The sequence below is a fragment of the Myxine glutinosa genome, chromosome 6, assembly GCF_964187855.1.
Source record: "Myxine glutinosa chromosome 6, kmMyxGlut1.1, whole genome shotgun sequence".
In the NCBI taxonomy this organism is placed as follows: domain Eukaryota; kingdom Metazoa; phylum Chordata; class Myxini; order Myxiniformes; family Myxinidae; genus Myxine; species Myxine glutinosa.
The window spans coordinates 176,417,047-176,440,745 of record NC_136266.1 but is presented as its reverse complement, the minus strand read 5'-3'; the positions used below and the strand labels follow the sequence as shown (position 1 = coordinate 176,440,745).

Sequence of the window (23,699 nt, the reverse complement as noted above, 5' to 3'; positions counted from 1 at the left end):
CGATATCGATTGATACGTCTTCGCTATTTATAATATCGACGCAACCTTGAATGTGAACGCATTTAAAGTGAGCAAATTGATTAGTTCGGGCCTGTTCTCTCTTCGATTGCCATTTTTTTTTTCTGTCTTTTGCCAATTCTGCCTTCCCCATTGTACTCCACGTGATGTGCTGTTCATGCAGTGTCTTGATACTGATAGGGGACGTATGACCTTGCTGAAGCAAGGTTGTCTACAACAATATAAAATGTCAAATAAGGCTCCTGTGATATTTATTTGTTTTTATTTATTTATTTATTTTCTTCTTCTTGAATGTAGAAGGAAGTAGAGGACGGGGAAGACCGAGAAAGACTTGCTTAAAGGTGGTGGAACAAGAAATGCGGGCAAGGGGGTTAACAAGGGGAGATGCAGAAAATGAGGCCCGCAAAGCTAAGGGCCTTGCTCTAGCAGGAAGAAGGGCAATGAAAAGGGCCATGAAAAAAAGCAAATAATAAGGTCCATGAAAAAAAGCAAATAATAAGGGCCATGCTCTAGCAGGGAAAATGGCCTTAAAATGCCGTTGTTGTTGTTGTTGTCCTCTTCTTGAATGTAATTTCATTGGAATTGAATGGCTTTTGCAAGCAGCATAAATGAGTATTCAGGAAAAGGTGATGAGACTAACCTGTTCTGTCATTTCATTCGTCCAGGTCACCTCGTGCTGGCGACCGCCACCACCACCGTCTATGAGGCTCCATGCTGGTTACTGCATGGATGCCATGGCTCCGGCTCTCACGGACGCGACCACTGAGGTCTGCAGGCTCAAGTTGTCGCCGACGCCGCCGTCCAGCGGTGCGCTCTCTCAGACGTCTGAATTTGGCAACCCAATCCGTAAGAGACTCAACGGCAGCTGTCCCTGCAAGAAAGGGGGCCAGCTCGAGTCTTGCCTCGGCGAGGCCGAGGCAGGCGAGGCGCTGAACGGAAAGCACCGGGTTACGAAGGGAAAGCTCCAGGAAGAGCTCCTGAACGACTCGCTGGACCTTTTGAGCCAAATAATGAAACCTGAGCATCAGAGTGCTTTAAAACAAAAAAATGGCGTTGCAAAGCAACAAAGGACTATTTCGAAACTGGAGCCAGATCATCACTGTGGTGATAAGCTGGTAAATGGCAAAAGAACAAATGTGGGTGACCAAGAATCACGTGATGCGGTGAGCTTGGAAGCGGAAGCGGCATCGACTCGGGGTTCGCGCCTTTATGATCCTGGACATTTTTCATGCGATGATAGAGTGAGTTCTGCAGATGGGGAAAGAGTCTGCAAGTCTCCATCCTCGGTTCAAGAGACGGAAACAAAATCTGGTGTAGGTACATCTTTGCCTGCCTCGGCCGGCAAACGGCCTGATTGCTCGCGAGTGGAAGAAGTACCTGGTGATATTTCTGCAACGGACCGTCTGGTTCAGGAAAGTCGAACTAACTTGCAGCATCTGGAGGTGGTGGGATCTCGACCAATTCCTCACAACTGTGCTTCAACCGAGAGCTCCATGGCGGCGCGGGTACTGCAATCCGAGCAGAAGCTCGCCGCCCTCAAGGAGAGGGCGAAGATGTTGTCTCAGCGGCTACGCCTTGTACAGGTCGGGCAGTTGGAAAGCCACCTGAAGCAGCAACTACACGGACTGATGGGCAGCTCCATCCATCGCCTGCCCCCCCTCTCTGGAGGCGTCCAGTCTGTGCTGCTAGACTTACCCCATCGTTACTCGGGGGCTTCGACCCCGCTGCATGCTCGGTCCTACGTCTACGCCGAGGATCCCTGGGAACCGACTCCCGACCTGCAGAGCATCCCAGGCTGCGCCGAAGAGCTCAGTCACATGTCGCGCAGACTGCAAGCCAATGTGCGTCATGTGGAGCGGGATGTCGATTCCGATGCGACAGAAAGCAGCTCTGGCGGAGAGACCGATGTGGAGGATGACATGTCCGTGGAGTATTATATGGAGGGAAGGCGCTCATCTCGGTGAGTATTTGTTTCTTGGTTTGAAAGGTTGTGTGGGATTTTTGAATATCAAGGAGCTAAGTTGTCACCTCTTCCGTCTTGTCTCTGCCAGGAAGTTGGTTTTGCTAGCGCCCCCTTTTGGCACCACAATACTCCACGTGCTTGCTTTGCCTTTTCCATTATCCTATTGTCTCCAGTTTTGCACATGATTTATCAGAGATCTTCAAAAGAGGGGCTTCTTGAAAAAAACAAAAATAAACCAACTTAACTGTGTTACTTCATACAAGCTCCACCGATGCTTTAAAAAAAAAATGGTGGATCTGCTTCCTCTAAATGAGAAGAATGAAGCTGCAGATCAATTTTCCTCTCTCATCAGAACACTTAGAGTGAGAAAGTGATCTTTTCCATCTCTTCTATGGTCTCCTAACGGAAAACAGGTCTTCGTTGTTGTTTCCTTGCCTCACATGCTTAACATGAGTGATCCTTGAAATAATACCAGTGGTGAAGCTTTGTTGTTGTTGTTGTTTGACATTGTTTCATGCAGTGAATGTTTTCCCCACATTTTCTAGGGGGATGAGGTGGGGATGGAGGGGTATTGGGGAAAGCACAATGAAGATGTATAAATTTTGAAGGGCATTATCTTTGTTCCACACTCATTTGTAAACCTCTCTACTGTAATGCAGTTGTACAAGTCATCGGTATTTATCTGCATTGCCGGAGATTTTTGTTATCAGGAAATAGCAGCTATTGGACTTGGTGCCCGGACCACCTCTCTGTTACGTCTTACCTACAGTAGCTTTATACGTTAACCTCTAGTAGTAGTAGTGTAATGGTTTGTTGTGTGCTCAAAATCAAGCTAACCTTGGGGTAGAAATGAAACGTGATGGAAAGTGAGCTTGTCGCTTCAACTTGGTTTGGTGTTTCCATCGACCAGGCGGCTCATGATGCTGGGATTCCAGGTTCAAATTCCATTTGCTGTATTGTTTATTGTGCAATACGTACTGTACTATTCATGTAATTAGTTTTATAGTAAACTGAGCTCATCTAATGTTCCTGTCCTATGTGCGAATGATGTACAAAACAAGCTCCTCCATCAGCCGTGGATTGGTCGAGAATATAAAGCTAAAGTGAGAGTTGCTCCTGAAGTATCTGCCTTGTACTATGAGTTGTCTATTCTTCTATGTAGGTGGGATCCTTCAATTCTTGTCTATCCTTCAATGCAGGTCTGAGGTGGTATCTTTTATCTTGTATGCAAAAATGGCATTTTCGAATCCCCCCTCCTCCCAAACACCCATGAACTCTGTGTTCTCTTTTGATTCTTTACCTAATCTCCTCAGCCTCCTTCTTCACACTCCCACCCCCCCTTACACACACACACACACACACACACACACACACACACACACACACACACACACACACACACACACACACACACACACACACACACACACACCTCCACACACACACCTCTACACACACACAATTCTACACACACACCTCTACACACACACCCCTATGCACACACCTCTACACACACACATCTACACACACACCTCTACACACACACGCACACCTCCACACGCATGCACGCACATGCACCTCTACACGCATGCACGCACATTCACCTCTACACGCATGCACGCACATTCACCTCTACACGCATGCACGCACATACACCTCGACACGCATGCACGCACATACACATCTGCACGCACATACACCTCTACACACATGCACGCACATACACCTCCACACACATGCACGCACACACACCCCTATACACCTTTACGCACACACCTCTACACACACACACACCTCTACACACACACACACCTCTACACACACACGCACCTCTACACACGCACACCTCTACACGCATGCACGCACATACACCTCTACACGCATGCACGCACATACACCACTACACGCATGCACGCAGATACACCTCTACACGCATGCACGCACATACACCTCCACACACACCTCTACACACACCTCTACACACACCTCTACACACACCTCCACACACAAATACACACATACACCTCCACACACATACACCTCCACGTACATACACCTCCACACACATACACACATGCACCTCCACGCACATACACACATACACCTCCACGCACATACACACATACACCTCCACACACATACACCTCCACGCACATACACATACACCTCCACACTTCTGCGAACGCACACACACACACACACACACACACACACACACACACACACACACACACACACCCCTCTGCACGCACACACGCCTCTGCATGCACACACGCCTCTGCACGCACACACGCCTCTGCACGGCACACACGCCTCTGCACGGCACACACGCCTCTGCACGGCACACACGCCTCTGCACGGCACACACGCCTCTGCACGGCACACACGCCTCTGCACGCACACACGCCTCTGCACGCACACACGCCTCTGCACGCACACACGCCTCTGCACGCACACACGCCTCTGCACGCACACACGCCTCTGCACGCACACACGCCTCTGCACGCACACACGCCTCTGCACGCACACACGCCTCTGCGCGCACACACGCCTCTGCGCGCACACACGCCTCTGCGCGCACACACGCCTCTGCGCGCACACACGCCTCTGCGCGCACACACGCCTCTGCGCGCACACACGCCTCTGCACGCACACACGCCTCTGCACGCACATACGCCTCTGCACGCACATAAGCCTCTGCACGCACATACGCCTCTGCACGCACATAAGCCTCTGCACACACATACGCCTCTGCACACACATACGCCTCTGAACACACATTCGCCTCTGCACCTCTACACGTCCACACCTCTACACGTCCACACCTCTACACGTCCACACCTCTACACGTCCACACCTCTACACGTCCACACCTCTACACGTCCACACCTCTACACGTCCACACCTCTACACGTCCACACCTCTACACGTACACACCTCTACACGTACACACCTCTACACGTACACACCTCTACTCTACACGTACACACCTCACCTCTACACGTACACACCTCACCTCTACACGTCCACACCTCACCTCTACACGTCCACACCTCACCTCTACACGTCCACACCTCACCTCTACACGTCCACACCTCACCTCTACACGTCCACACCTCACCTCTACACGTCCACACCTCACCCCTACACGTCCACACCTCACCCCTACACGTCCACACCTCACCCCTACACGTCCACACCTCACCCCTACACGTCCACACCTCACCTCTACACGTCCACACCTCACCTCTACACGTCCACACCTCACCTCTACACGTCCACACCTCACCTCTACACGTCCACACCTCACCTCTACACGTCCACACCTCACCTCTACACGTCCACCCCTCACCTCTACAGGTCCACACCTCACCGCTACACGTCCACACCTCACCGCTACACGTCCACACCTCACCTCTGCACGTCCACACCTCACCTCTGCACGTCCACACCTCACCTCTGCACGTCCACACCTCACCTCTGCACGTCCACACCTCACCTCTGCACGTCCACACCTCACCTCTGCACGTCCACACCTCACCTCTGCACGTCCACACCTCACCTCTGCACGTCCACACCTCACCTCTACACGTCCACACCTCACCTCTACACGTCCACACCTCACCTCTACACGTCCACACCTCACCTCTACACGTCCACACCTCACCTCTACACGTCCACACCTCACCTCTACACGTCCACACCTCACCTCTACACGTCCACACCTTACCTCTACACGTCCACACCTGTACACGTCCACACCTCTACACGTCCACACCGCTACACGTCCACACCTCTACACGTCCACACCTCTCCACGTCCACACCTCTCCACGTCCACACCTCTACACGTCCACACCTCTCCACGTCCACACCTCTCCATGTCCACACCTCTACATGTCCACACCTCTACATGTCCACACCTCTACATGTCCACACCTCTACATGTCCACACCTCTACATGTCCACACCTCTACACCTCTACACCCCAATAGACCTCTATACACACACACACACACACACACACACACACACACACACACACACACACACACACACACACACACACACACACACACACACACACACACACACACACACCTTTCTTTTTTTCTTTCTCCCACAAACACCTCCTTTACTACTCTCACTTTACACCCACCCTCTCCTTTCATTGGTAAATGGATGCCCCTTGGCCATAATACACATCTTTTGGCAACATGTATACTCCTTTCTATTAGTTTTATGTTTTCTAACGAAGCATAGTTTTATTGTCTTGTTGTGCATTCCTCTTTGATTGATATTTGACAAACTTGTGGCTTTGCCTGCGTGGTGAAGATTTTTATTCCATGTGATATGTATTGATATGTATGAAATATGTGTACGTATTTAATCAAAATTATATTTTCCTTGTGCTGTGGCTCCAGAAAAACGGTAATAAACATGAGAAAATGTTGGACAAATCAACACTTTCTATGCTATTCAGACCTAGTCATACCATAGTAAAGTAAAGTGATCTTCCATGATATCAGATGGGTAAAATCAGAATAAATTGATCAGATGGGGATATATATATATATATATGCGCTTGGTGTACTTTGGAAAGGATGTTTTTGTTAGATCGTTTTTAATGCTGAGTCATTCTGATGGGCTCCAATGTATGATTTTTGGTTGAGTTGACCTATTTTCTATTCCCATATATAAACACACATGCTTGTGCTGCTGAGGTCCCAGGGATCATATTCCAGACACTCTTTGCTCCATTCATTCCTGATGTTCCAGTATTTTGTGCATATTGTACCTTCATCTCCGAATGTCTTTTGATCTCTATTTTTGCTCGATGTAATTCATCCTCCAAAGCCCACGATGAGCATTGGATCAGTGGGTTTATAATAGAAGTTGGTGTTATCGTCTAACTTTCTCAGCCCACTGAAGCTTCAACTTTTCGAAATAATCTGAGACTTTTTGTTTTGTTTATTTGTATTTTTAGTTCAGTTTTTAACTGTTAGATATTAAGATTTTTTTTTTTTTTTTTTTTTTTTTTTTTTTTTGTATACAAGATCGAGGCTCGTGAAAGAGCGAACATTAATCACACAGAAAGACAAACCGACACATAAAACATATAACATCGGGAGCGGTAGACAAGATGGGGAGAGAGGGGGAAGGACACAAACACAACATTTGAGAGCAGGGACCGAGAGACATGGAGACATCGAGAGATCTGAGAGAGGGCGAGGGCTTTGGGGGGGGGGGGCATGGGAAGGGGGCGGTGGGAGAGGTATAAAACATATGGACACTGCCAGGACTTCCAGGAAAGAAGTTGGAATTTCAAACAAGGTGGATCTGGGGTGAATTAGCGGGGGTAGAAAAGATCAAGGTTTTGGATGGGGGAAGATAAGAGATGGTGGTGAACAGCTGTTTTAAAGACCTGGAGGGAGGAGTGGGATTGAAGGGAGTGAGGGAGTTTGTTCCAGAGGCGGGAGAAAAGAGGAATGAAAGAGTGAAGGTGAGCAGAGAGCCGAGATTTCGGCAGTTTAACCATCAGAGGGTTGCTGGCAGATCTTGTGCGACCTGTAGGAATATTTGGGGGACAGAGCACAGAGAGAGCTGGGGGTGCAAGGCCGGAGAGGAGTCGGTAGAAGACAGAAAGACCACCTACCTGCCTGCGGTGAGTGAGTGAAAGGCCCTCAGAGATAGCTTCATCGCGGGAGATTCCAATAATTCTGAAAGCTTTGGTTTCAACAGCGTGAAGCCGAGCTAGGTGTGAGGCAGGAGCACCGGCCCATAGGGGAGAACAGTAAAGATTAAGGCAGAACACGATCGCAATTGTCGATGTTCAAGGCTTGTGTTCTTGGCGTGGCTTTCGGTGTGTTCGTTCAACTTTTGGAAGGACAAGGAAAATGCTGTTTGAATTTGAGAAATGAAATTCTTCTTCTTTAAAAACCTCTGTGTATAGATGAGTTTTATGTATGGAGTTGTGCAACCTTGTGAGTTGTGCTGACTTCTTAGGCATCATGTATCCAATGTTTTGATTTCAGGTTGGGTCTTTAAATCCCATAGTTGTTGAGATTTGCTTGGTAATATTAATTTGGTGGAAGTTTTAACACTTCATCCCCTCTTCACCCCATTATGCCTCACATGTCCCATCTTCTCACCCTCCTTCTCCTTTCTCCTCTATTTTTGCCATCCCCCACTTTTTATCCTTCCATATCCAGCAAGTTAGGTTAGGCAAGGGAGGTTAGCCTGGTGTTGGCTTAGCGGTTAGGGTGCCGACTTGGGATCCTGGGATCCTGGGTTCGAATCCCGGTCGATCGCTGAATTAACGCCAGGGGGGTTGACTCAGCCCGTCATCCTTCCGAGGTCGGCTAATTGAGTACCAGTTCACTGGTAATTCCTTGTGTGCCACAATAGGCGACTAACAGGGTTGGTGGCAGGAAGGGCATCCGGCCATAAAACATTGCTTCAAAAAGGGGACCACGGTGCCCAAAAAAGCCAACCCCTGCTCTGCGGGGGAAAATGGCCTCTAAGGTGTTTTTTTTAATTTTTTTATCCAGCAAGGGAGGAGGGTAATGTGTTTGTAATTGATATTGATTTAGTTGGCTGGAGGAAAAGTGGCAGAGAAAGAGAGAAAGAGAGAAAGAGAAAGAGAAAAAAGAAAAGAAAAAAAAAAAAGAATTCCGGATAGAGGCATGTGGAGAGGAAAAACGAATGCAGCCGATCCCACAAGATAGAATCCGTTTTGGCAGAGAAAGTAGTTGGACTTGTTGCATGCTCCTGTCCTTGTCTTACTTTTCTGAAATTCATTAATTCGTCCCTCTCCGGTGAACTGTTGACCGCTGTAGTATTTGTGTATATATATATTATATGTATATATATATTATATATATATATATATAAAATCAGACGTGGACGGAGCTTCAGGGTGGTCGATCTTTAATTCTCGACAAGCTTTCGACCAACAAAGGTCTTCTTCTTGGTCGTCCCCAAGTTCAGCGGTTTAACTTCCATATGCAACCTGTGGCTGCTGGTAGCATAATTGTTGAGAGCATGGCTGTGCCACTGATGCAGTGCCCCACGTTTCCAGTAAGCTGGTACTGTACTCTCTTTGCCTACCTCAGAAGGATGCTGGGCCGAGTCAACCAACCTGGTGTTATCTAACGGCACGCACGACAGGGGCTCAAGATCTTAAGCTAGCCACCTTCATTAGTGAGCCAATACAAGGCTTGGAAGGAGGTTGTGAGGAAATGTGAGTCGTGTGAAAGGGAATGTAGAGCAGATGACATGGTCCTTGCCTTGAGAAATCGTTGCTGTTTTTGCTCGTTTGCTTGCATGGGCAGGATAACCAATTTGGCTGTTATTAATAGCTTGAGCATGTGCTTGGTTGGATTGGAAGAAGGCTGTCTACATATTATGTACACGAGGGGTTTCACTTCCACTCCTTTGCCTTCCTGGTTATTTCTCTATCCTTCATCCCTGTGCTCTTGATCTTTTTTTGCCTTTTTAAAGCCATTTTAAATCTCTTCTCCCTCGATGTGAGTTATGTTTGGTTGGTGACTTTCACAGATGGGATGGAAGAGAAATGAAATGTTAAATATAATTTGGAGGTTATTTAGGTGAGAAATGTGGGAGAATAATGCTTTCAGTTCCAGTTCAGTGCAGGCAGCAGTTTTTACGGCCTGTTTGCAACAAATGGGCAAAGTTGGGACTAGAGGAGGAGAATGAGGAGAAAGTTTTAAAAGTGGATCTCGGACCCGTGTACCTGTTTTTGGTGCTTTTGTGTGACAGACTTTGAACAAGGATCAAGTGAGGATGTTTGAACGATTGAGGCAGAGCAGGGAGTGCTGTGTAAGCTTCCAGCTCCACCCTTGGTCTGGCAAGCTGACGTAATTCCACACTTGTTTTTCTTTTTGGACATGTATTTTTTCCCTTTTTATTGGCTTACCACAGTGTTTTGCATGAAATACAAAAAAAGGACTAAAGGCGTTTTTTTATTTTTAAGTAAGCTTTTAATAATTCCAGTTGACAAGATCAACTATGCTGATACTTTTCTTCTTTCTTGTTCCCATCTGAGCACAAAGTTAATGATGCGAGAGATCCCAAGTTCAAATCACATATATGCTCGGTTTGTTGATCGTTCACCCTGATGTCCTTGTAATTGATATAATGTGTACGAGGCCCTCCACGAGCCTTGGGCGCGAGGAAAAAAAGAAAAAAAAAAGACAATAACAAAATCATGTTGGCCCTTTTAAAGTACTTTCTTATGGAGTTATCAGTTCTATAATGTAATCACAAACTATAGTTGTAAACATTTGCTGAACACCCAACAAGATTTGCTTGCCGTTTCAGGCTTGTGCAGACGTCCCTGGGTCTATTCGTTGCTGGGCAAGAGCAGGGCATTGGGCTATAAACGAGAAACTCTTTGTGCAGTGTAATTTTATTTGCAATATTTTAAATGAGACCAGTGTTCCAGACTGGTTCCGCCAATGAAGCAAGCAGATGGTAAATGGTTAGCAATATCATTTGCTAATGGTTTTTACTCATTGCGATGCCACATCCCACCCCACCCTATGGCTACAACATCCCCTCAACCCCATGGCTGACCCTACCCCTTCCCTGCTCATATCGTGAGTAATGCTTTGGGGGATGTATATATAATATTTGTTATCGTGACTTCCCTTGCGAGGAACTTCAGCGCAGGAGTAGTCTATTCAGACCATCAAGACTGTGCAACGGTTGTCCATGCTATGTCCTTAAATGCTGATTAAAGCCATATACCAAGGATGCAGCGTACATATACCATTTTTTAAAAATGGCTTTGGTGCGACTCTTCCATGGTCCGAAAACAACTGCTGACCTACTCGGAGCTGATGTTCTGACTATTCTGCCACCGAGTCTGGTTCCCCAGTTGGTGTGTGTTAGTGTGTACATGAAAGATTTGATGGAAATGCTTTGTTGCTTAAACTGTGTGCGGATATTTTCCTGACAGTTTGACCTTTAACGTATTGTTATAAAGTCACTGGTATTTGTTTGAGCTCGGAGATATTGAAGTTTCTCATCCTGTTTTGCTGAATAATTCTGTGATTTCCATTGTCTGGGTTATTAGATGAATACATATTGATTTGGAGATATTCTCTTTAAAAACGATTGGTATTTGTCTTTTATTACATTGGCATGCCAGGCACCTGCCAATTAGTTTATCCTTTTTGGTCTTTCCAGGTCTTCGCAAAAACTGGTCTAAATGTAAGTTACACAGTGAATTCCACACACCCCCTCCTGTTTCTAAAGCAATCTTTTAGGGACTTGGGTTAATCTTGACAGATCATATTGAGGATTATTTTTGGTGCAGTAAACTTCTGTGAATATGGGTACCCAATAAATGAATTTATACGAGCTGAGACCGACTATGTGTTTGGCTGTACTGTTTTCTGTTTGGGAGGTGTTTGAGGGAGGTCCTGGTTTGGGAGTTTCTCTGGGCCCCATGGTCCAGTGCTTCCTGCAGCCGCTTTGCTCTGTTCCGGTGGATCCTGCAGCCCGGTAGTTCCCGTGGCCACGTTGCACAGGCTTGGACGGTTCCCAGAGATTTATTTTCCAGAGAGCCCAGGAGGTGAATGTTGGTGTTATTACAGGGTGTTCCCAAATTGTCTTTCCTATATTGAATATAAATAAAAAATAACTAATGGACATACAAAGCATGCAGTTTTCACCATCTTGCAGCTGAACTCAAATAATTATTCTTTCCACTTTCTTTCAGGTGTTTCTACAATGTGTAGTCACCCTGAAAAATGTTGCAATTTGTGAAAAATGTGTGACGGCGGATATGTTTTGGTGAATGTGGACTGAAATAGAATATCGGACGTTCTGAGAGCCACTGCTCGTGAATGTCTGGAAGTCGATTGACGTATCAAGAAAAACAGATTTGGGTTTCAAGATGGTGCAAACTGCATGCTTCTATGTCTTCGTTATTTTATGCTTCCGCTGACGACGTTGCTGGAAGCATTATGTTTTCGGGTTGTCTGTCTGTCTGTGCTTCCGTCCGTCCTGATATGTTATTGTGGGACAAAAACCTAACGGCTGAATGGATCTCAGCCAAACTTGGTTCAAGTATGTATAATGATACAAAGATTAACTGATTAGATTATGGGGTCAAAAGGTCAATGGTCAGACATCCCGCTAGGTAACAATTCTGTTACCGAGTTAACTTGTGAACCATTCATGTGATTTTGACAAAACTTGGTATAAGTACTGTTGGACCCCATGCATTCGTGGTTGATAAAATGTGACCTGCTTCTATATTCACGGCCCTATGCTTCGTGGCTTTTCTTGGGCATATTTGCAGTTTTGCTGACCTGTTTCGACATTAGCAGCTCTGTGCTTCGTGTATTCTCAGTTTTTCACTGGATTTTTGATTTTCCTTTATGAATCTTGAACCGCCGAGAACATATCCCCCCTTTTTCATTGAAACAATGCCCCAACATTCATGGATTCAACATTCGTGGCATTTTTCAGGAAGAACAGCTGAAGGGATTTGAATCAAACGTGGCACAGCATGTATAATGATGTAATAATGTGGGTGGAGTCATATCAGTCAAAGTCTTGGCATCAGCGTGACGATCTAGTTTTTATTTACATTCAAAATAGGAAAAATAATTTAGGGAGAAGTGGCAAGCTATCGCCTGCATCCTGCACAAGTTGCATATTGTGGAAGTCAAACAGTTCAATCTTAGTTTCATCTGACCACAGAATCTTGTTTCTCAGTCAGAGTCCTTTAGGTGCTTTTTTGCAAACTCCAAGCGGGCTTTCATGTGTCTTTCACTGAGGAGAGGCTTTCGTCTGGCCACTCTGCCATAAAGCCCAGATCGGTGGAGTGGTGGAGTGTTGCAGTGATGGTTGTCCTTCTGGAAGTTTCTCCCATCTCCACACAGGATCTCTGGAGCTCAGCCAGTGACCATCGAGTTCTTAGTCACCTCTTACGCCTTTCTCCCCCGATTGCTCAGTTTGGCCGGGCGGCCAGCTCCAGAAAGAGTCCTGGTTGTTCCAAACTTCCTCCATTTAATAATTATGGAGGCCACTGTGCTCTTGGGAACCTTCAATGCAGCAGAATTTTTTTTGTAGGCTTCCCCAGATCTGTGCCTCGACACAATCCTGTCTCTGAGCTCTGCAGGCAGTTACTTCGACCTCATGGTTTGGTCTTTGCTCTGATATGCATTGTCAGCTGTGAGACCTTATATAGACAGGTGTGTGCCTTTCCAAATCATTTCCAATCAATTGAATTTACCACAGGTGGACTCCAATCAAGGTGTAGAAACATCTCAAAGATCAAGAGAAATGGGAGGCACCTGAGCTAAATTTCAAGTGTCATAGCAAAGGGTATGAATACTTATGTCAATGTGATATTTCAGTTTTTTTATTTTTAATAAATTTGCAAAACTTTCTAAAATCCTGTTTTCTCTTTGTCATTATGTGGTATTGAGTGCAGATTGATGAGGGGAAAAAGATGAATTTAAACTTTTTTTTTTTTTTTTTTGTATACAGAATCGAGGCTCATGAAAGAGCTAACATTTATCACACAAACAAATCAAACAGACAAACAAAGTACAGTCACGTGAAAAATTAAGTACAGTACACCCCATGTAAAGTTTTGACTTTTTCAACATATTTCAACATACAGCGATTTGATCTTCATTTCAACAATATTGATAGATAAAGGTGATGATATAATATAACAAATATCATGAAGCATTTACATTTTGTAGTCCATTGTATAATTTAAATAAACATAAATGCAAATTTCGCATGTGGAAAAAGTAAGTACACCCTTGGCTCTAATAGGTGGTATTGCCCCCGTTGGCAGAAACAACCTCAAGTAGGCGTTTCTTATAACTGTCCACCAGTCTCTGACATTGACTGGGAGAAATTTTTGCCCACTCCTCCATGCAGAATTCTTTCAGCTGTGCGATGTTTGAGGGGTTTCTTGCATGCACAGCTCGTTTCAAATCCCCCCACAACATCTCGATGGGATTTAGATCCGGGCTTTGACTTTGCCATTCCAGAACCCTCCATTTCTTTATTTTCAGTCATTCCTTGGTGGATTTACTGGTATGTTTAGGGTCATTGTCATGTTGCAAGGTCTACCTTCGGTTGGGCTTCAACTTTCCGACAGATGGCCTCACATTATCCTCAAGCACCCTCTGGTACAATGAAGAATTCATAGTGGATTATATGATGGTGAGCTGCCCAGGCCCTGATGCATCAAAGCTGCCCCAAACCGTAATATTTCCACCACCATGCTTTACAGTTGGTATCACGTTCTTGTGGTCAAATGCTGTCTTTCGTTTTCGCCAAACATGTCATCTGGTACTGTGGCCAAATAGCTCTACCTTTGACTCATCTGTCCAGAGCACATTGTTCCAGAAGTGCTGGTCTTTGCCAAGGTGTTCATTGGCAAACTTTAGTCTTGCCCTGAGGTTCTTTCTGGACAGCAAAGGTTTCATCCTGGCACACCTCCCATGCAGATCAAATTTGTGCAGCCTCTTTCTAATGGTAGACTCGTACACTTTGACATCAACAGTGGCAAGAGCTACCTGTAGGTCCCGTGATGACATTCTGAGGTTCTTAGAGACTTCTTTCAGCATCTTGCGGTCTGCTCTCGGGCTGAACTTGCTGGGGCGGCCTGGCCTGAACAAGTTGGCAGTTGTTTGGAATCTTCTCCACTTGTAGATGATCTTCCGGACAGTCGAATGATTGATTTCAAATTGTTTGGCGATCTTTTAAAATCCCTTCCCAGACTCATCGGCATCTATAACCTTTCTGAAGGCCTTAGAGAGCTCTTTTGATCTCGGCATGGTGACGCCGCACACTTCAACAACAAAGAGCAAACCAAACGAAATGTCAGGTTTAAATAAGACAGGTTCCTCCAAGATCCTCTCTAACGATGTTCTAATCATTTTCACAGGAGCTGGTGCACCTGATTCTAATTTTAGGTATTTGAAATAGTGATAAATGTAAGGGTGTACTTACTTTTTCCACATGCGAAATTTGCATTTATGTTTATTTAAATTATACAATGGACTACAAAATGTAAATGTTTCATGATATTTGTTATATTATATCACCTTTATCTATCAATATTGTTGAAATGAAGATCAAATAGCTGTATGTTGAAATATGTTGGAAAAGTCAAAACCTTACAGGGGGTGTACTTACTTTTTTCACGTGACTGTATACAAAAAGGGGAGCGGCAGACAAGATGGGGAGAGAAGGGGAAGCACACAAACGCAACATTTTGAGAGCAGGGATATCGGGAGATGTGTGGGAGGGAGAGGACTTGGGGGGAGGAGGCGTGGGAAGGGGGGGGGGGGGGCGGGTGGGAGAAGTATAAAACACATGGACACCAAGGACCTCCAGGAAAGAAGTTGGTATTTCAAAAAAGTGGATTTTGGGTGAAATTAGCGGGGGTAGAAAAGATCAAGGTTTTGGATGGGGGAAGATAAGAGATGGTGGTGAACAGCTGTTTTAAAGACCTGGAGAGAGGAGTGGGATTGAAGAGAGTGAGGGAGTTTGTCCCAGAGGCGGGAGAAAAGAGGAATAAAGGAGTGAAAGTGAGCAGAGAGTCATGATTTTGGCAGTTTAACCACAGGAGGGTTGCAGGCAGATCTTGTGCTACCTGCAGGAATACTTGGGGGACAGAGCCCAGAGAGAGCTGGGGTAGCAAGGCTGGCGAGGAGTCGGTAGAAGACGGAAAGACCACCAAACCTGCCTGTGGTGAGGAAGTGAAAGGCCCTCTGAGATAACTTCATCGCAGGAGATTCCAATGATTCTGAACAGTTTGGTTTCAACAGCGTGAAGACGAGCTAGGTGTGAGGCAGGAGCACCAGCCCAGAGGGGAGAGCAGTATTCCATTGAGCTGCGGATGAAAGCCTTGTATGTGGTGAGGAGCTCAGGTGTGCCCAGGAAGGACTTCGCACGACGGAGGATGCCCAGTCGGCGACTGGCTTTGGAGGCCAGCTTGGAAATGTGGTTTTCCCAGGAAAGATCGTGGCAGATAGTGAGACCCAAAAGCTTGAGTGACAGAACTTCTTTGAGAGGATTATTCAGAAAGTGGATGGGAGGGTTGTCCATTCGGTCTTTTCGGAGAGACATCAGAAGAGTGTGAGATTTGTCAGGATTGAAAGACATGTTCCACTTGTTTGACCAGTCTGTGATTTTGTCCAGGTCTGCAGAGAGTGAGGAGGCTGCAGACTGCCGATCTCAGGGATGAGGAATGGAGCGGCAGAGAGTGGAATCATCAGCAAAGAGATAGAGAGGATTTTCAAGAGAGTCAGAGAGATCATTGATGAAGACCAGAAAAAGCACAGGGCCCAGAACACTGCTTTGGGGAACTCCAGCCTGAACAGGAAGAGGAGATGAGAGAAACCCATTCAGGGCCACACGTTGACTTCGACTAGAGAGGACGTCCGTCAGCCATGCGTGGATATTTCCATGGATACCAAAGGAGGAGAGTTTGGTGAGCAGAGCGGGGTGCCAGTCCGTATCGAAGGCACGTGATATGTCAAGGGAGACAGCTCTAATTTCCTGTTTGGCATTGAGGACCTCCATCCATTGTTGAGACAGCAGAAGCAGCATGTCCAGAGTAGAGTGACCTGGTCTGAATCCAAGTTGATGATCCAAGATCAAGCCATTGGAGAAGAGGAAAGATGATTTCATATCCAAAGCAATGATGGATTCCATGACTTTGCTGATAATTGGGAGAAGGCTGATTGGTCTGTAGTTACAAGGATCTGTTTTTACACCTTTTTTGTGTAAAGTGGTGATGTTGGCTGATTTCCAAGCAGATGGCAGATGACCTTGAGCAAAAGAGAGGGTGAAAAGAACAGAGAGAGGGAGTGAAAGAGCGGAAGAACAGGATTTTAGGACCCGTGGGCTGATGCCGTCAGGTCCAGTTGCAGAATCAGAGTTGAGGGTTGACAGAAACTATTCCACCTCGTCAGGATGAAAGGACGCAGAGTCCAGGCGCAGCTGGGTACGACTGGGTACAGAGAGGGATGGGTTTGGGACTCAAGATTTAGAGGCAAACACAGAGTTGAGGCATTCAGCTTTTTCATGTGTGGAGTCAGCTGTGTAGCCGTTTGAGGTAAGAGAGGGGATGGAGGGGGAACAAACACTAGAAACAGATTTGACCAGATGCCACCAGGATTTGGAAGAGGGAGACAGATAAGAGAGTTCGGTCTTGAGAACGGAGAGATATTGTTTCCTGGCTCTTCGTCAGGTTCACTATGTTAACAAATATAATTTCGTTCAAAATTTTGGTAGATTAGCAAAACTATAGATTTCTGGAATACTCAGAGCATGAGGAATCCAAAAATTAATGTTTGCATTTGCATAGACACCTTTGTGAAAATGACACTCAGGACAGTGATGAAGAGTCAGGTTCACTATGTTAACAAATATAATTTCGTTCAAAATTTTGGGAGATTAGCAAACCTGTACATTTTGGGAATCATCAGAGCATGGAGAATCCGAAAATCAATGTTGGCATTTGCACAGATACCTGCATGGCCGCCATTTTTGATTTTCAACATGGCCGCCATAAAATAAATATTTTGCGCTATCTCGGCTTCTCGTCAACCTAGAAACTTAATTAAATATGCTAATCCTATGTTTTCTGGGTTAAGGAATCCAATAAAGGCCTCAAAATAGTGCTCAGGATTATAGAAAAGCAACAAACAAAGGTAATTGAAAACCATTGTCTTTATATTTGTGATATAACTGTATTACATAATACATGATATTGCAAGTCCTTTGAAGTTATAGGTATGGGTTTATAAAGCAATAAAGCAGCCTTGTTAGTATCAGATTGAACTATAAGTCCTATACACAGGATCTACTAGGTCTACACCGTTCAGGAATATGCTTTTACAGATCTGCATCACTGTCCTGAGGGTCATTTTCGCAAAGGTGTCTATGCAAATGCAAACATTAATTTTTGGATTCCTCATGCTCTGAGTATTCCAGAAATGTATAGTTTTGCTAATCTACCAAAATTTTGAACTAAAAAACATAGTGAACCTGACTATCTCCTGAGGGTGGACACACACTTGTTTCGGGCTTTGTGAAAGGAAATGAGATTTCCTTCCGTTGGATTTGCTTTCCAGGAGGCGAAGACAAGTTGTTTCTGGGCAACAGCCTCACCACAAGATTACGTGTACCATGGACTGGAGGAAGGGTATGACAACTGAAGACGAGATGGGATAAATCTGTGCAAGAGAGAGAGAGCCATTTACTTTTGAAGAATTCCCAGGATGAGTTGATGTCGGAGGCAGTGGAGATGGGAGACCAGTCCAGATGATTGACGGCTGCTTGAAGACAGTGCCAGTTGGCCTGAGTGAAATGCCAGACTCGTTGACGCTGAGGAGGCTCTCTGAGAATGGTCAGAGAGATGTCCACTTCAACAAGTACATGATCAGATGAGCCGATTGGAGCAGAAGAAGAGCAGCAGACATTTGAAGGGAGGTTAGTCCTAACCAAGTCTAGAAGAGAAGATGCTCCGTTGACTGAGATCCGGGTCGGGAAATTGACATATTGTGTCAGTCCCAATGAGTTGCAGAAGTCCTTTGCTGAGGTGCCATGGCTGGTGAGAGAGGAACCCACACCTAGCCAGCTGGCATGATGACAGTTGAAATCACCACATATGAGGAAGAGAGAGTTGGGATGAGTAGATCGAAGTTGGTCCATATTATCAGACAGCGAGATGTGGATGGAGTCATCAGTTTGGTGGACTGTACAACACACATATGAACAAAAGCCTTATTTCAGTAAAAGGCTGCAACATAACAAAATGTGAATACTTTCTGAAGTGTGTGTGTGTGTGTGTGTGTGTGTGTGTGTGTGTGTGTCAGTGTGTGTGTGTGTCAGTGTGTGTGTGTGTGTCAGTGTGTGTGTGTGTGTCAGTGTGTGTGAGTGTCAGTGTGAGTGAGTGTCAGTGTGAGTGAGTGTCAGTGTGTGTGAGTGAGTGTCAGTGTGTGTGAGTGAGTGTCAGTGTGTGTGAGTGAGTGTCAGTGTGTGTGAGTGAGTGTCAGTGTGTGTGAGTGAGTGTCAGTGTGTGTGAGTGAGTGTCAGTGTGTGTGAGTGTCAGTGTGTGTGAGTGTCAGTGTGTGTGAGTGTCAGTGTGTGTGAGTGTCAGTGTGTGTGAGTGTCAGTGTGTGTGAGTGTCAGTGTGTGTGAGTGTCAGTGTGTGTGAGTGTCAGTGTGTGTGAGTGTCAGTGTGTGTGAGTGTCAGTGTGTGTGAGTGTCAGTGTGTGTGAGTGTCAGTGTGTGTGAGTGTCAGTGTGTGTGAGTGTCAGTGTGTGTGAGTGTCAGTGTGTGTGAGTGTCAGTGTGTGTGAGTGTCAGTGTGTGTGAGTGTCAGTGTGTGTGAGTGTCAGTGTGTGTGAGTGTCAGTGTGTGTGAGTGTCAGTGTGTGTGAGTGTCAGTGTGTGTGAGTGTCAGTGTGTGTGAGTGTCAGTGTGTGTGAGTGTCAGTGTGTGTGAGTGTCTGTGTGTGTCAGTGTCTCTGTGTGTGTGTGTCAGTGTCTCTGTGTGTGTGTGTCAGTGTCTCTGTGTGTGTGTGTCAGTGTCTCTGTGTGTGTGTGTCAGTGTCTCTGTGTGTGTGTGTCAGTGTCTCTGTGTGTGTGTGTCAGTGTCTCTGTGTGTGTGTGTCAGTGTCTCTGTGTGTGTGTGTCAGTGTCTCTGTGTGTGTGTGTCAGTGTCTCTGTGTGTGTGTGTCAGTGTCTCTGTGTGTGTGTGTCAGTGTCTCTGTGTGTGTGTGTCAGTGTCTCTGTGTGTGTGTGTCAGTGTCTCTGTGTGTGTGTGTCAGTGTCTCTGTGTGTGTGTGTCAGTGTCTCTGTGTGTGTGTGTCAGTGTCTCTGTGTGTGTGTGTCAGTGTCTCTGTGTGTGTGTGTCAGTGTCTCTGTGTGTGTGTGTCAGTGTCTCTGTGTGTGTGTGTCAGTGTCTCTGTGTGTGTGTGTCAGTGTCTCTGTGTGTGTGTGTCAGTGTCTCTGTGTGTGTGTGTCAGTGTCTCTGTGTGTGTGTGTCAGTGTCTCTGTGTGTGTGTGTCAGTGTCTCTGTGTGTGTGTGTCAGTGTCTCTGTGTGTGTGTGTCAGTGTCTCTGTGTGTGTGTGTCAGTGTCTCTGTGTGTGTGTGTCAGTGTCTCTGTGTGTGTGTGTCAGTGTCTCTGTGTGTGTGTGTCAGTGTCTCTGTGTGTGTGTGTCAGTGTCTCTGTGTGTGTGTGTCAGTGTCTCTGTGTGTGTGTGTCAGTGTCTCTGTGTGTGTGTGTCAGTGTCTCTGTGTGTGTGTGTCAGTGTCTCTGTGTGTGTGTGTCAGTGTCTCTGTGTGTGTGTGTCAGTGTCTCTGTGTGTGTGTGTCAGTGTCTCTGTGTGTGTGTGTCAGTGTCTCTGTGTGTGTGTGTCAGTGTCTCTGTGTGTGTGTGTCAGTGTCTCTGTGTGTGTGTGTCAGTGTCTCTGTGTGTGTGTGTCAGTGTCTCTGTGTGTGTGTGTCAGTGTCTCTGTGTGTGTGTGTCAGTGTCTCTGTGTGTGTGTGTCAGTGTCTCTGTGTGTGTGTGTCAGTGTCTCTGTGTGTGTGTGTGTCAGTGTCTCTGTGTGTGTGTGTGTCAGTGTCTCTGTGTGTGTGTGTCAGTGTCTCTGTGTGTGTGTGTGTCTGTGTGTCAGTGTCTCTGTGTGTGTGTGTGTGTGTCTGTGTGTCAGTGTCTCTGTGTGTGTGTGTGTCTGTGTGTCAGTGTCTCTGTGTGTGTGTGTCTGTGTGTCAGTGTCTCTGTGTGTGTGTGTCTGTGTGTCAGTGTCTCTGTGTGTGTGTGTCTGTGTGTCAGTGTCTCTGTGTGTGTGTGTCTGTGTGTCTGTGTGTCAGTGTCTCTGTGTGTGTGTGTCTGTGTGTCAGTCTCTGTGTGTGTGTGTGTGTGTGTCTGTGTGTCAGTGTCTCTGTGTGTGTGTCTGTGTGTCAGTGTCTCTGTGTCTCTGTGTGTGTGTGTCTGTGTGTCAGTGTCTCTGTGTGTGTGTGTCTGTGTGTCAGTGTCTCTGTGTGTGTGTGTCTGTGTGTCAGTGTCTCTGTGTGTGTGTGTCTGTGTGTCAGTGTCTCTGTGTGTGTGTGTCTGTGTGTCAGTGTCTCTGTGTGTGTGTGTCTGTGTGTCAGTGTCTCTGTGTGTGTGTGTCTGTGTGTCAGTGTCTCTGTGTGTGTGTGTCTGTGTGTCAGTGTCTCTGTGTGTGTGTGTCAGTGTCTCTGTGTGTGTGTGTGTCAGTGTCTGTGTGTGTGTCTGTGTCAAAGAAAGTGTTTTTTGCACATGCTATTCTCCTGAACAGTGAAAGATAGGAGGAAACCTCTGAAACAAAAAATGTCGGGACGGGCCCCGGGAAGGTTGAAGGCTCGGTGGTCGAGGCCGCCTCGGCCGGGCTGGGCTCATTTTGCAATTAAAAGCTGAGCTGAATTATCGTAGTCAATCTTCTACGGCTGCGAGTAAAAGCTGAATTATAGTAGTAAATTAACGAAATGCGGTCCCGGCCGGATAGTCAAACTCCGCTGATTCGCAAGGCCGCGTTTTATTCCCTTTTTAGTACAAAATAATAAATTCATTCAAAAAGAACCCGGGCAACGCCGGGTACATTCAGCGTGTGTGCGTGTGTGTGTGTGTGTGTGTGTGTGTGTGTGTGTGTGTGTGTGTGTGTGTGTGTGTGTGTGTGTGTGTGTGTGTGTGTGTGTGTGTGTGTGTGTGTGTGTGTGTGTGTATATGTATATATGTATATATTTGTATGTATATATGTATATATTTGTATATATATATGTATATTTGTATGTACTGTGTATGTATATTTGTATATATATGTATATTTGTATATATATGTATATATATATGTATATATATATATATATATACAGTGAAACCTTGACTTACGAGTGCACCAACTTACGAGTTTTCCGAGATACGAGCCGTCGCTCGGGCGGTTTATTGCTTTGAGATGCGAGCCGAGATCTGAGTTACGAGCTTACGCCACCCGCCACCAAGTGGGTTCCGGTCACGTGGTTATCTTGCCGTGCAACCATCTCTGCCGTATATCGCTGCTGCTTTGTTTTCGCATTTTGGTTATTTTGTAGCTGATGCCACCCGCCACCAGGTGGGTTCAGGTCACGTGGTTATCTTGCCGTGCAACCATCTCTGCCGTATATCGCTGCTGCTTTGTTTTCGCATTTTGGTTATTTTGGAAAATTTCTTAGTTTTAACCATGGGTCCTAAGAAATTGAGTGCCAAGGGCAGTACTGAGAAGAAGAAGAAGAGGATGATGTGCTTGGATATAAAACACGCAATCGTCGAAAAACATGAGCGAGGTGTGCGTGTTGTCGACTTGGTGAGGCAGTACGATCGTAGTACTTCTACGATATGTACGATTTTGAAGCAGAAGGAGTCGATAAAGGCTATAACGCCAGCCAAGGGCGTTACGATTATTTCAAAGCTCCGGACCTCTATCCATGAAGAGATGGAGAAGTTGTTGTTTGTGTGGTTGACGGAGAAGCAGCTCGCAGGATGCTGAGGAGGACGTATATAACGTCAGAGGAGAAGAGCATGCCAGGCCACAACTTGTTCAGAGTGCCGGCGATAGCTCGCCTTCTCTTTGTGGAAAACACGGTGAGATCCTTAACATCCAACAACTAATGGGACGCAAACGGGGCGCCCAGTTTAGCGGTACACACATTGATGAATCACCCTGCCTGTGATTCACCCATGACAGGTTATAGCTGGGTCGGGATTCAAACCCAGGCTGGACAGTTTAGAGTCAAGTGTGCGTACCTCCAGTCCAGGCCATCCTGCCAACTTGTATGCTGCATACAGGTGAAATATAAAGCGCGAGATATTTTTATATATACTGTATATTTAAAAAAAAATTGGTGTGGTTTTTGGCGGGCTGGAACGGATTAATAGCATTTCAATGCATTTTAATGGGGAAATTTAATTTGAGAAACGAGCAAATTGAGTTACGAGCTCGGTCACAGAACGAATTAAACTCGTAAGTCAAGGTTTCACTGTGTAATATATATATATATATATATATATATATATATATATATATATATATATATATATTGTTGCGGATCTGGAGCTCGTCGACGTACTGAGGGGGGGTTAAGCCCTGCTCCCCTCGAGCTTCGAGTCCACGAGGCCGCTACCTACTCGTGGGGGTGGACTGCGAGGCAATTCCAGCCGCCGAACCCACAGCTAATGCGTGGAAGGGTTAACGGTCACAACCCGAGTACCTTTGACACACGCCGCCGTGAGAACGGGGGCTGAACCTCGTACGAGTCACGTTGGTATGGTATGCCCGAGCGGTTTGTGCGTCGGGTGACTCGTGCCGTTAATCACTATGAACCCGATCGAGCGGTTTTAACTCGTGCAATGCTAGGCCAATGGTGAAGGGACGAAGACGGCCAAGTTGGAAACAAACCACAGGATTTATTCACAAATGTACAATGGTTATAGAAAAGGGACACAGAGGAGAACCTTAACAGCCTTACTTACGTTTCTCGGACAAGTGCCCTCAGACTCGTTCGTGGAAGGGGAGGTAGAGGGGGACACGCACAAAGTGAGGCCGCTTGGTGCAGTTCGCCAGGACGGCTCGTTCGGCGGATCGCACCATGGATGTTCGCGGCAGGGACGTCGATCACAGTCGTGCACGTAACGGGAATCCGA

At 46.2% G+C, this 23,699-nt stretch overlaps 1 protein-coding gene across 6 annotated transcripts in view; it reads left to right on the top strand.

The window, feature by feature from the left end:
* Window positions 1-23,699, top strand: part of LOC137428973 (KAT8 regulatory NSL complex subunit 1) — a 241,691-nt gene that overhangs the window by 33,349 nt on the left and 184,643 nt on the right. For all 6 annotated transcript variants that reach the window (XM_078780889.1, XM_068118907.2, XM_068118909.2 and 3 more), the window contains one exon: window positions 684-1,978. In XM_078780889.1, the coding sequence (XP_078637015.1) occupies window positions 720-1,978 (1,259 nt within the window). In that variant the 5' untranslated portion in view covers window positions 684-719. The remainder of the gene's footprint in view (window positions 1-683; window positions 1,979-23,699) is intronic.